The sequence below is a fragment of the Salvelinus alpinus genome, chromosome 10 (genome assembly GCF_045679555.1).
Source record: "Salvelinus alpinus chromosome 10, SLU_Salpinus.1, whole genome shotgun sequence".
In the NCBI taxonomy this organism is placed as follows: domain Eukaryota; kingdom Metazoa; phylum Chordata; class Actinopteri; order Salmoniformes; family Salmonidae; genus Salvelinus; species Salvelinus alpinus.
In genome coordinates, this window is record NC_092095.1 from 71,460,433 (window position 1) to 71,474,329 (window position 13,897).

General features: G+C 44.9%; 1 protein-coding gene across 3 annotated transcripts; it reads left to right on the top strand.

Annotated features, from left to right (window-relative positions):
* The first annotated feature begins 2,088 nt into the window (after positions 1-2,088).
* On the top strand, positions 2,089-13,860 carry lamp1a (lysosomal associated membrane protein 1a). Of its 3 annotated transcripts, none has more exons than XR_011666651.1 (10): positions 2,089-2,381; positions 8,245-8,363; positions 8,532-8,748; positions 8,879-9,040; positions 10,122-10,330; positions 11,243-11,368; positions 11,640-11,706; positions 12,090-12,257; positions 12,708-12,954; positions 12,988-13,193. XR_011666651.1 is itself a non-coding variant. In XM_071330889.1 (9 exons), exons 1-9 carry the CDS (start codon positions 2,330-2,332, stop codon positions 12,845-12,847), a joined length of 1,260 nt encoding a protein of 419 aa, XP_071186990.1. In that variant the 5' UTR covers positions 2,089-2,329; the 3' UTR covers positions 12,848-13,860. The 3 variants fall into 3 exon arrangements, 1 of the variants encoding a protein (XP_071186990.1); XR_011666652.1 differs by having other exon boundaries at positions 12,708-12,921; positions 12,955-13,164; XM_071330889.1 differs by having other exon boundaries at positions 12,708-13,860.
* The last annotated feature ends 37 nt before the right edge of the window (positions 13,861-13,897 follow it).

Consider the following 13,897-nt stretch of genomic DNA (forward strand, 5'->3'; position numbering starts at 1 on the left):
CTGCCTTCATGTCCATATCTACCTCAAATAGCTCGTACCTCTGCATGTTGATCTGGTACTCCTGTATATAGCTCCACAGTGATCTGGTACTGGTACTCCCTGTATATAGCTCCACATTGATCTGGTACTGGTACTCCCTGTATATAGCTCCACATTGATCTGGTACTCCCTGTATATAGCTCCACATTGATCTGGTACTGGTACTCCATGTATAAAGCTCCACATTGATCTGGTACTGGTACTTCCTGTATATAGCTCCACATTGATCTGGTACTCCATGTATATAGCTCCACATTGATCTGGTACTGGTACTCCATGTATATAGCTCCACATTGATCTGGTACTGGTACTCCATGTATATAGCTCCACATTGATCTGGTACTCCCTGTATATAGCTCCACATTGATCTGGTACTTCCTGTATATAGCTCCACATTGATCTGGTACTTCCTGTATATAGCTCCACATTGATCTGGTACTGGTACTCCCTGTATATAGCTCCACATTGATCTGGTACTTCCTGTATATAGCTCCACATTGATCTGGTACTGGTACTCCCTGTATATAGCTCCACATTGATCTGGTACTCCCTGTATATAGCTCCACATTGATCTGGTACTTCCTGTATATAGCTCCACATTGATCTGGTACTGGTACTCCCTGTATATAGCTCCATTGTGTATTTCATTCCTCTTGTTACTATTATTTTTAAGCTGCGTTGTTGGGGGGCTCGCAAGCATTTCACAGTAAAGTCTACACCAGGTGTATTCGGCGCATGTGGCAAATAAAATTTGATTTGAAATATATCTGTTTGGGCTTCTTACGGTCAAATTGCAGTCTACAAATGTATATTTTTTTATTATCAGCCCGCAACTGAATCTAGTTGATGATCCCTGGAATAGAAGGATGAAACCGAAGACGAGAAAGTCAAACTAACTGAAGGCGAGGCACCAGTTGTCTCATATCTCGCCTTGATATTGTTTGTATCCCAAACGGCACTCTAGTCCCTATTTAGTGCACTACTTTAGACCAGGACTGGCACCCTGTTCCCTATATAGTGCACTACGTCTGAACAGAGTCCATAGGATCCATAGTGCTCTGGTCAGAAGTAGTCCACAATATAGGGATTAGGGTGCCATTTGAAACACCGAAATAGTCAGCTGACCTCCCAGGGCGGTACTCTACCCTGACCTGGCTCCTCACATGGCTCAGTCTCACTGCCGTTCCTCTTTACTATAAGACACTGGCTACTGCTGTCTGCCGTTCCTCTTTACTATAAGACACTGGCTACTGCTGTCTGCCTTTCCTCTTTACTATAAGACACTGACTACTGCTGTCTGCCTTTCCTCTTTACTATAAGACACTGACTACTGCTGTCTGCCTTTCCTCTTTACTATAAGACACTGACTACTGCTGTCTGCCTTTCCTCTTTACTATAAGACACTGACTACTGCTGTCTGCCTTTCCTCTTTACTATAAGACACTGACTACTGCTGTCTGCCTTTCCTCTTTACTATAAGACACTGACTACTGCTGTCTGCCTTTCCTCTTTACTATAAGACACTGACTACTGCTGTCTGCCTTTCCTCTTTACTATAAGACACTGACTACTGCTGTCTGCCTTTCCTCTTTACTATAAGACACTGACTACTGCTGTCTGCCGTTCCTCTTTACTATAAGATATAAGACAATGGGCTTTATATATATCTCTCCACATAAATCACAGACAAGTTATAAAACATTAGCCACCATCCTTTTAACCAGACAGGTCACGTTGACATATTTTCCAAGTGAGCCACGACAGCAGTATACATAGTTAACGCAACATAAAACACATACATCTAATAGATCATTAGTACTTGTTTTAGGTGACGTTTTCAAATATCCAGAACGAAATAATACATTCTAAGATACAGTATTTTACAGTAGAAATCGGATTCTGATTTGAGCAGGGTTTGCCAGTAGTAGCAGAGTACTGAGTTGTGTCAGGGAGGGGAGGTGTCGGTCGCCATCGAGCTGTAATAAGAGGGTGTCGCTGGCTGCCTCACGTGACGGTGCTGGGTGGTTCTAAAGCTTGGTTCACGCGACTGGACGTTCCCTCCTCGTATTAAGGACATGAAAGGGAGCGATACTGTCCGACTTCTGCAACCTGCTCCGAAAACAGGACCACGAATATGAAAAAATATTAAATAACGGCCAAATAAAGGGGACAGAATAAGAGTTAAAGGAAGGTCGATCTTTACTTTTCGGGGCTGTTCTTGCACTGCCTGGACAGCTGCTTTGGACAAGCGGTTTGTGCTATCCGTTAAACTGAACTCTGGACTTGAAACATGACTCGAACATGTCCATTCGTTGTCGGGATCGCCTGCTTTGCGATTCTTGGTAAGTGTTTATTATAGTGGTGGTCGATCGAGGACTGTTACTGAGACGGAGGGGGAAATGAAACGACGCCATAATCTCCGCTAGTGTTTTACTATCGTGTAGTATGGTGGCTTGTTAATTCGGCATAAGGAAGTTAGAAATAAATAGATAATTCTATAGGAGCCTATGACATAAAGCATAATCATGTATTTTGTTTTTGGATATACGTTATATTTATGGACGTTTCAGTGTAACGTGTTTATTTTTTTCTCTCTGTCGTATTTGTACACAACATGTTGATTTCGTCATGATGTCTAGGACATGTTGTGTGACAGACAGTAGAAGGTCAAGTGAATCAAATGGGAACAGACAAACTGGCAGTTTGTTTTCCTAAAATCAACAGCGCGTTCTGTCTCTCTGTCAACCCATTGTTCCGGGAACGCTTCACGTGACCGTAGAGGTGCTTTGTGTGTTGAAACACTGGATTCTCTATGACCGACCATTAGCTGGCCGGTGGCCGCGCATACTGAGTGACACGAACACACAGATGTGTTGTCACAGCACTGTCAAGTCAACCGACTATAAGCTATAGGCCTCATGTAGTTGTGGTTAGGATTTGTTTCTACTGTTTTGTGGACAGTTTGTGTGCTGTGCTGCTATTCATGGGCCAGGTCACAGGTTCATTGACATTTGAAACATTGTCCCTTGCCTTTATTTTGTATTTAATATTGATAAGATCCAGGCCTACATAAGAAAGAGAATCGGTAGTGTGTGGTAGTCAACCTGTGATTACAGTGTTGAGTCACATGTCTTCTCTCTACTGCTGTGGAAAAGTGTTATAGTGTGGTTGCTCTTTGTTTCAGTGTTGTCTGTTTTGCTATCGCTTTGTGTGTGTGTGTGTGTGTGTGTGTGTGTGTGTGTGTGTGTGTGTGTGTTAGGGAGGACGTGAGGCAGGCAGGGTCATGTTTAACTACTGGAGTAAAACTCCCTGAGTCATCATCACACTGGTGCATGATGGAAGCACAGCAGGGCCTGTTGCTCTCTGCTCTCAACCAGGACAGATAGTTAATGGACCCAATAACCCAGTAAATTCAGTTTTCCTGGGACCCAAGCTTAGGACAATATGCAACTATACATAAATATCAGTACATTTCATTGCCATTATGCCTAAAACAAATGTAATATAGACAAACACCATTTAAAACACATATCTGTCTAGTTTGGAACTGTTGCTGTTAAAATTCAATAAATAATTTTAATTCTGAACTGGAACAAACTGATTGATCACATCACACAGATGCAGAACAGACACGCTTTTTGATAGTGCAACCCTAAGTAACAGTACAGATGAAAAATGATCAGGCCTACGGTACATCTTACTGTAGAAATGATCAGACCTACGGTACATCTCACTGTAGAAATTATTGTTGAAAGTAAGTCTAGGTTGGAACTGTTGCTGTTAAAATACAAGTCATTTTTTATTCTGAACTGGAATAAACTGATTGATCACATCACACAGATTTAGACCAGAAAACACACACACAGTCCTTTTCTGGTCTATATCTGTGTGATGTGATCAATCGGTTTATTCCAGTTGATGTGATCAATGGGTTTATTCCAGTTCAGAATATAAAAGATGTATTGTATTTTTAACAGCAGCATGTCTATTCTGGGCTCTGTTTTAGACAGTGTAACACTGAGATCATTCTCAGCCTTGAAACTTTTTCTGTACTTGTTTTTTTAAGTAATCCAGAGTTGAGAACCCTGACTCACATCGGTACGTGGTGCCAAACAGGACCAGAACATCTACTGCTTTCTCAGTCAGGCAGGAGACCACTTCCTGCTGTAGATGAGCAACCCAGAACTGTGTGTGGGTTTGCCTCAAACAACATCTTGCTTCAATCAGTTTATTCCAGTAAAGAATAAAAATGATGACTAGTCTTTTAACAGCAACAGTTCCAACCTAAACTAGTTTTCAACAATCATTTCTACAGTAAGATGTACAGTGGGCCTGATCATTTCTACAGTAAGATGTACAGTGGGCCTGATCATTTCTACAGTAAGATGTACAGTGGGCCTGATCATTTCTACAGTAAGATGTACAGTGGGCCTGATCATTTCTACAGTAAGATGTACAGTGGGCCTGATCATTTCTACAGTAAGATGTACAGTGGGCCTGATCATTTCTACAGTAAGATGTACAGTGGGCCTGATCATTTCTACAGTAAGATGTACAGTGGGCCTGATCATTTCTACAGTAAGATGTACAGTGGGCCTGATCATTTCTACAGTAAGATGTACAGTGGGCCTGATCATTTCTACAGTAAGATGTACAGTGGGCCTGATCATTTTCATCTTCATCTGTACTGTTACTTACGGCTGCACTATCAGTAGCTAGCTTGCTTTGGCGAATGTTAGCTATTAGCTGTGTACAAGGCCAGGGGATTGTTTGAAAGAGAAACTCACATCTACTACTATGAGAGTTAGTTAGTACTCCCTTATTTCTGCTTATCATCACTTGTTATAAAATGACAACAATGCCTTGCTAGCTGACTGACTTTTCCACTGTCGAAGCAATGTTTCCTGAAGCATTCTGCCCTGTTCTGAAAGAACTTCCTGGGTTTACCGTAATGCTGTGGATGTTTGGTCAGGACATGTCGTTTCATTAATTTGTTCCTTATGCGAGACTCATTACTAAGTACTTCCACACACAAAAGACATTGTGGGTGCTCCTCGTTATAAGTTTGTATGAAAGAGAGAGAAACGCATCGCTGTATATGCGTTTCATGACAATTGAGCTCAGTCAGAACTTGTTGTGGCTAGCATGAGTCCATTTGATGACAGCGGCGAGTGAGAATAACAAGTCATTGGCTGACAGCGCATCATCTGCTGCTGAACGACAGCGCTGCATCGGGAGGGTCGCGGAGTGATCTTCAAGAAAACTGCAACCAGGGCCTATAGGGGATAGTGCACTACTTTTGACCAGGCCCTATAGGGGATAGTGCACTACTTTTGACCAGGGCCTATAGGGGATAGTGCACTACTTTTGACTAGGGTCTATAGGGGATAGTGCACTACCTTTAACCAGGGCCTATAGGGGATAGTGCACTACCTTTAACCAGGGCCTATAGGGGATAGTGCACTACTTTTGAGCAGGGCCTATAGGGGATAGTGCACTACTTTTGACCAGGGCCTATAGGGGATAGTGCACTACCTTTAACCAGGGCCTATAGGGGATAGTGGACTACTTTTGAGCAGGGCCTATAGGGGATAGTGCACTACTTTTGAGCAGGGCCTATAGGGGATAGTGCACTACTTTTGAGCAGGGCCTATAGGGGATAGTGCACTACCTTTAACCAGGGCCTATAGGGCTGCTCAAAAATAGTCCTGGTCAAAAGTAGTGCACTATATAGGGAATAGGGTGTCATTTAGAATGCACCCTTAGTTCATCTGACATTCATTCTGTCTGAACACTAGGGCTGATTTGGATGAATTGATCCTCTGAGGAGAGAAAGGAAGCCAGTCTAGACTATTGAGACACGCCCTCTGGTCAGGCACTCCTTAGCCACACACTAATAACCTGACCTTTAACAGTATGTCCCTAGACACATATTTAACCCCTCTACCTCTGTGTCTGTTGTGGTAGCCAGCAGGTGTAAATCAGTCTGAATAGTGCACTATATAGGGTGTGCCATTTGAAACATAGCAGGTATTAATAGTCTGTCGTAGGCTGTGTGTGCCGACTAGAGGGTTGGTAATAAAGGGTTTGGTAATTGTACATGCGAAGGAGGTGGGAGGGACCTGCCAGTTTTACATCTGTACTGTCGTTACATCATCACGGGAAACATTCTAGAACTCCTCCCATGCTTGGAACTGAACTACTAGAACTTATTCTGGTCGTACGTACAGGTGGGGATGCTTCTCAGCTGTAGACGTGAGGGTTCTGGATTATGTTGTAGACGTGTGTTCAGGCTGTGAAATCACTTGTCTGTCTATCTAGATTGATATGTGACCTGAGTCCCTGTCTCTGTCTCAACTCTAGATTGATATGTGACCCGAGTCCCTGTCTCAGCTCTAGATTGATCTGTGACCTGAGTCCCTGTCTCAGCTCTAGATTGATCTGTGACCTGAGTCCCTGTCTCAACTCTAGATTGATATGTGACCTGAGTCCCTGTCTGAACTCTAGATTGATATGTGACCTGAGTCCCTGTCTCAACTCTAGATTGATATGTGACCTGAGTCCCTGTCTGAACTCTAGATTGATATGTGACCTGAGTCCCTGTCTCAACTCTAGATTGATCTGTGACCTGAGTCCCTGTCTCTGTCTCAACTCTAGATTGATATGTGACCCGAGTCCCTGTCTCAACTCTAGATTGATCTGTGACCTGAGTCCCTGTCTCTGTCTCAACTCTAGATTGATATGTGACCTGAGTCCCTGTCTCAACTCTAGATTGATATGTGACCCGAGTCCCTGTCTCAACTCTAGATTGATATGTGACCTGAGTCCCTGTCTCAACTCTAGATTGATATGTGACCTGAGTCCCTGTCTGAACTCTAGATTGATCTGTGACCTGAGTCCCTGTCTCAGCTCTAGATTGATCTGTGACCTGAGTCCCTGTCTCAACTCTAGATTGATATGTGACCTGAGTCCCTGTCTGAACTCTAGATTGATATGTGACCTGAGTCCCTGTCTCAACTCTAGATTGATCTGTGACCTGAGTCCCTGTCTCAACTCTAGATTGATCTGTGACCTGAGTCCCTGTCTCTGTCTCAACTCTAGATTGATATGTGACCTGAGTCCCTGTCTCAACTCTAGATTGATATGTGACCTGAGTCCCTGTCTCTGTCTCAACTCTAGATTGATATGTGACCTGAGTCCCTGTCTCAACTCTAGATTGATCTGTGACCTGAGTCCCTGTCTCAACTCTAGATTGATATGTGACCTGAGTCCCTGTCTCAACTCTAGATTGATATGTGACCTGAGTCCCTGTCTGAACTCTAGATTGATCTGTGACCTGAGTCCCTGTCTCAGCTCTAGATTGATCTGTGACCTGAGTCCCTGTCTCAACTCTAGATTGATATGTGACCTGAGTCCCTGTCTGAACTCTAGATTGATATGTGACCTGAGTCCCTGTCTCAACTCTAGATTGATCTGTGACCTGAGTCCCTGTCTCAACTCTAGATTGATCTGTGACCTGAGTCCCTGTCTCTGTCTCAACTCTAGATTGATATGTGACCTGAGTCCCTGTCTCAACTCTAGATTGATATGTGACCTGAGTCCCTGTCTCTGTCTCAACTCTAGATTGATATGTGACCTGAGTCCCTGTCTCAACTCTAGATTGATCTGTGACCTGAGTCCCTGTCTCAACTCTAGATTGATCTGTGACCTGAGTCCCTGTCTCAACTCTAGATTGATATGTGACCTGAGTTCCTGTCTCAACTCTAGCCCTCTACTACCCTCTGCTGGTCATTGCTTAGTACTGATATGTTTCCCTGCACTGGATGGAGTTTGGTTGTTGTTGTCTCAGGTTGTACAGCAGCTGTGAGATGAGACTAGCACCACAGAATTTCTAAACCAAGAGGCGCAAGACTGCTTACGAAGCGCGTCACACAGGAATGCTTGCGAAACAGACCAGGCCGAGGTTTGGGGTTTGAGAAGTCAATAAGAGAAGTGAAGAATTCTTGCTTAGTAGTTGGTTTTCTCTAAATCTTGAGTCACAACCTAGATATCACTTATAAGCGTGATCGTGGATTTCTATTGGAGAAGCAATTTCTGCCTATCTTCATACTGTACTGTCTTTGATATTACTACTCAGGTTGTTGCTCAAGTGATGGTGCTGCTGATGGTGATGATGATGGTGATGATGATGATGTCTCTCCCCAGGTTGTGTGACAGTAGTCCAGTCTCAGGTCACTCTGGAGGTGACAGAGGGAAACTCCACCTGTATAAAAGCTGAACTCTCCGCCTCCTTCTCCATCACCTATGACACCGCCAACGGCACGGTAAACTACATCCCCCACAATCCTCTCCGGCTTAGAGAAACACAGATTGTACTTTTGAGAATGTCCTGAACATAAGTCTCTCTTCCCAAGACCACTGTGTGCATGAGTTTGGGCAAACGATACTATCCTGAACATGTTTTAAATGTACCAACTTCTTCTTCTCTCCAGCGTACGGTGACGGTGCCCCTCCCAGGGTCGGCGGTGGTGGGTGTGGCCAGCTCGTGTGGGGGTGACGGCCGCTCCCCCTGGCTCGTGGCGTTGTTCGGGGATGGCCACGCCCTGGGCCTCAGCTTCTCATCCAATGACAGTCTGTACAGCGTCGCTAACCTTACCCTGCAGTACAACCTCAGTGATGTCTCTACCTTCCCAGAGGCCAACAGCACCGGTGAGAAAGAGACAGACACACACACACACACACACACACACACACACACTAACACACTTTGCGCGTACACACACACGGAATGGATTATTATCTGATTTCTGACCGATGTGTCTTGTCTGTTTTTCTACAGATGTGGTAACTGTGGAGACGACCTCTGTAGGGATGGTTGCTAGGGTCAACACCACCTACAGATGTATCAGCGCCTCATCTGTCATAGTGGGAGGAGCCACCGTCACCTTCTCAAACGTCACGATGGAGGCCTACATGACAGGAGACGATCTGAGCCCCAACGGTACAGCCACCAACACCTGGGCTGAGCCCCCAATCCCACCCTCTTCCCTAGATAGTGCACTACTTTGGACCGGGGCTAATTTGGGACGCACACTTATTGTTCACCACTGACCATCAACCACTGACCATCAACCATTAATAACTGTACACTGACCATCAACTGTACACTGACCATCAACCATCAACAACTGTACACTGACCATCAACCATTAACATCTGTACACTGACCATCAACCATTAACATCTGTACACTGACCATCAACCATTAACATCTGTACACTGACCATCAACCATTAATAACTGTACACTGACCATCAACTGTACACTGACCATCAACCATTAACAACTGTACACTGACCATCAACCATTAATAACTGTACACTGACCATCAACTGTACACTGACCATCAACCATTAACAACTGTACACTGACCATCAACCATTAACATCTGTACACTGACCATCAACCATTAACAACTGTACACTGACCATCAACCATTAACATCTGTACACTGACCATCAACCATTAACATCTGTACACTGACCATCAACCATTAACAACTGTACACTGACCATCAACCATTAACATCTGTACACTGACCATCAACCATTAACAACTGTACACTGACCATCAACCATTAACAACTGTACACTGACCATCAACCACTGACCATCAACACTTTGCTTATTCTTTTACATGTTTGACTTTGACCACTTACCTTATGGTGTTTAAATGAACAGTCTGAGGGTATTGACCCGTGTTGTGTGATAGCTGGTCTGAACAGTCTGAGGGTATTGACCCGTGTTGTGTGATAGCTGGTCTGAACAGCATGAGAGTATTGACCCGTGTTGTGTGATAGCTGGTCTGAACAGTCTGAGGGTATTGACCCGTGTTGTGTTGTGTGATAGCTGGTCTGAACAGCATGAGAGTATTGAACCGTGTTGTGTTGTGTGATAGCTGGTCTGAACAGCATGAGGGTATTGACCCGTGTTGTGTTGTGTGATAGCTGGTCTGAACAGTATGAGGGTATTGACCTGTGTTGTGTGATAGCTGGTCTGAACAGTCTGTTCTGTTCTTCCCAGAGAGTGTGTGTACTGCTGACCAGATCTTCACCACAGCCCCGCCTCCACCCCCCTCCACCACCACAGCAGCCCCCGCCCCCGTCCCCACCCCCCCTGGAACCCCCAACCAGGGCAGCTACTCTGTCTCCAATAGCAACGGGACCGTCTGTCTGCTGGCCCGCATGGCACTGCAGCTCAACATCTCCCACTTCTCTGCCTCACAGAATAAGGTAACACACACACACACACACACACACTCATGTACACACACACACACACACTCATGTACACACACACACACACACACACACATACACACACACACACACACTCATGTACACACACACACACACACACACATGTACACACACACACACACACTCATGTACACACACACACACTCACACACTCATGTACACACACTCACACACTCATGTACACACTCATGTACACACACACACACACTCGTGTACACACACACACACGTGTACACACACACTCGTGTACACACACACACACGTACACACACACACACACACACACACACACGTGTACACACACACACTCATGTACACACACACACACACACACACACACACACACACACACACATGTACACACACACACACACACACACTCATGTACACATACACACACACACACACACACGCGTGCACACACACACACACACACACACACACACACACACACACACATGTACACACACACACACTCATGTACACACACACACACTCACACACTCATGTACACACACTCACACACTCATGTACACACTCATGTACACACACACACACACTCGTGTACACACACACACACGTGTACACACACACTCGTGTACACACACACACACGTACACACACACACACACACACACACACGTGTACACACACACACACACTCATGTACACACACACACACACACACACACACACACACACACTCATGTACACACACACACACACACACTCATGTACACATACACACACACACACACACACGTGCACACACACACACACACACACACACACACACACACACACACACACACACACACACACACACACACACACACATTGTCCCAGTAACACACCATAACCTGTCCCTCTCCTCCTCATTGACAGACTATCCAGGAAGTAGTAAACCTGCTGCCCAATCAGACGACCAGCTCAGGATCATGTGACCCCACCAGCGCCACCCTGGTGCTGACGCAGGGCAGTGCCACCAACCTCAGCTTCCTGTTTACTCTGGTGACATCATCACTCTACCGTTTACCTGTCTGTCAGTCTTTTACACTTTTGTCTGTCTGTCTGTCTGCCTCCCTGCCTGTCTGGTTATCAGTCTGTCTGTTTACCTGTCTGCCTGACTGGTTATCAGTCTGTCTGTTTACCTATTTGTCTGTCTCCGTCTGTTTACCTGTCTGCCTGTCTGTCGGTCTCTTTACCTGTCTGCCTGACTGGTTATCAGTCTGTCTGTCAATTCTCTCTCCTCTGTGACTGATGTTCTTTCTTGTCTTTACAGAACACCACGTCTAACAGGTACCACCTGACTGGTCTGTCTGTGGTAGCAGCTTGGTCTGATATGACAGGTTGGTGTTTCCTCTGTTGTCAATAGTGTCCATATAGACCAAACAGTAACAGTATGTTACACTGATGATCGGTCTCTTCAGGACTGAGATTATATATACTACCACTCACCTTTAACACTTCTCTGTCTCTCTCTCTCTCTGTCTCTCTCTCTGTCTCTCTCTCTGTCTCTCTCTCTGTCTATCTCTCTGTCTATCTCTCTGTCTCTCTCTCTGTCTCTCTCTCTCTCTGTCTATCTCTCTGTCTCTCTCTCTGCTGGAGATTTACTGTTCCATAACAATGTCTGGATCTCTGTTCACCTCTACCTCTCTACACTTTCTCTCTCTCCCTCCGTCCTGTCTCTCCCTCCGTCCTGTCTCTCCCTCCGTCCTGTCTCTCCCTCCAGCCCCGTTCATCACCAGTAACAGTAGTCTGGACTACCTGCGTGGCTCCCTGGGGCGGAGCTACATGTGTATTTCAGAACAGACTCTGGCTGTAGACCACAACTTCTCCCTCAACACCTTCCAGCTGCAGGTCCAGCCCTTCGACATCACCAGAGGACAGTTCACACAAGGTACTGGACACGATCTAATCTAGTGTTCTCTCTCTCTACCCTTTCATATGATCTATCCATCTCTCCTCTCTCTCTTTCTACCCTTTCATATGATCTATACATCTCTCCTCTCTCTCTTTCTACCCTTTCATATGATCTATACATCTCTCCTCTCTCTCTTTCTACCCTTTCATATGATCTATCCATCTCTCCTCTCTTTCTTTCTACCCTTTCATATGATCTATACATCTCTCCTCTCTCTCTCTCTACCCTTTCATATGATCTATACATCTCTCCTCTCTCTCTCTACCCTTTCATATGATCTATACATCTCTCCTCTCTCAACACTTTGTCATTGTGTTCTATGGTTGTCCTTGATTAGAAGTTCTCTATTTGTATCAATGACCTTTACATAATTTTTTCTGTTTGTGTTTCTCTCTCCCTCCACATCCCTCCTCTCCCTCCCTCTAGCGGATGAGTGCCAGTTGGATCAGGACAACATGTTGATTCCCATCGTCGTGGGAGCCGCTCTGGCCGGCCTGGTTCTCATCGTTCTCATCGCTTACCTCATCGGCAGGAAGAAGAGCCATGCTGGATACCAGACTATCTGAGAACACTGACACGCAACCTTGTGTGTATCAAACGCCACCCTATTCCCTATGTAGTGCACTACTTTTGACCAGAGGTCTATGGGGTAGTGCACAACTTTTGACCAGAGGTCTATGGGATAGTGCACTACTTTTGACCAGAGGTCTATGCGGATTCTGGTCAAACTTAGTGCACAATATAGGGAGTCTTTTCAGACAAGACTGCAGAGAGACGGACGCTCCAACTGGACCATGTACAAACCAAGCCCTCTCTGCTGTGTGTGTGTGTGTGTGTGTGTGTCCTCTATATATTGTTATTCACAGCAGCTCATCCTCTGCTACCTACTAACAGACTACTGCCTGGTCAAACCTACTATCCCCCTCGTCTCTGTCTCTAGCCCATCTCTACTGCAGCTGGCTCAGTATACCCTTTTAGTTCTGATATCATTTCATGTTTGACTTGGGTGGATTCTCGCTTTAATAGGAATTGAACGTTTTTTTTTTTTAATTGCAGTTTTTGTGTAAATTTAATCTGATATTAAATGATATAGTAGTCAACTCTTATGGAAGAGTGGGTCTTTCCTAGAACCACGTTTTGCGATGGACTCAACAAGCTTCCCTTCCTTCCTCATCTCCTTTCCTTCAGGACCACCATCTTTTCTATGACATCACCTAGGGAGGTCCGAAGACTCCTGTGGGGGGAAAAAAAGGGAAACTTGAATGTTGAACAACTCCTCTGGTCAGAAATACTGACCGGATTATCTTGTAGGTCACAAGAACATTTGACAGGCCTTGTGGTGGGTTGTGTTTTTACTGCATTTCAAAACAAAGGGTTGTGGACGGTGTTAGACTGAGGAACAAGGTTAAGGTTGTTACATGATGGATGTGTTGAACTGGTGTGAAATATAGTTGAACTCCTCCCATGAGATTGTGTTTATCGATTGTAGCGAGTTGATCTTTTTATTTTTGTAGAGAATGCTTTGATCATTTTTCTATTATGCATCTTGCTAAGGTCAATAAAAGACATTTGAAACTTCTGCTTCCTGAGTTGTGAATAGATGGGGTTTGTAGTTC

Excerpts from the sequence above, each read along its gene's own strand:
- lamp1a (XM_071330889.1), top strand. The coding sequence starts at position 2,330 with ATGACTCGAACATGTCCATTCGTTGTCGGGATCGCCTGCTTTGCGATT. Across the intron at positions 2,382-8,244 it reads CGCCTGCTTTGCGATTCTTG|GTTGTGTGACAGTAGTCCAG; the intron begins GTAAGTGTTTAT and ends GTCTCTCCCCAG. Across the intron at positions 10,331-11,242 it reads TCTCTGCCTCACAGAATAAG|ACTATCCAGGAAGTAGTAAA; the intron begins GTAACACACACA and ends CCTCATTGACAG.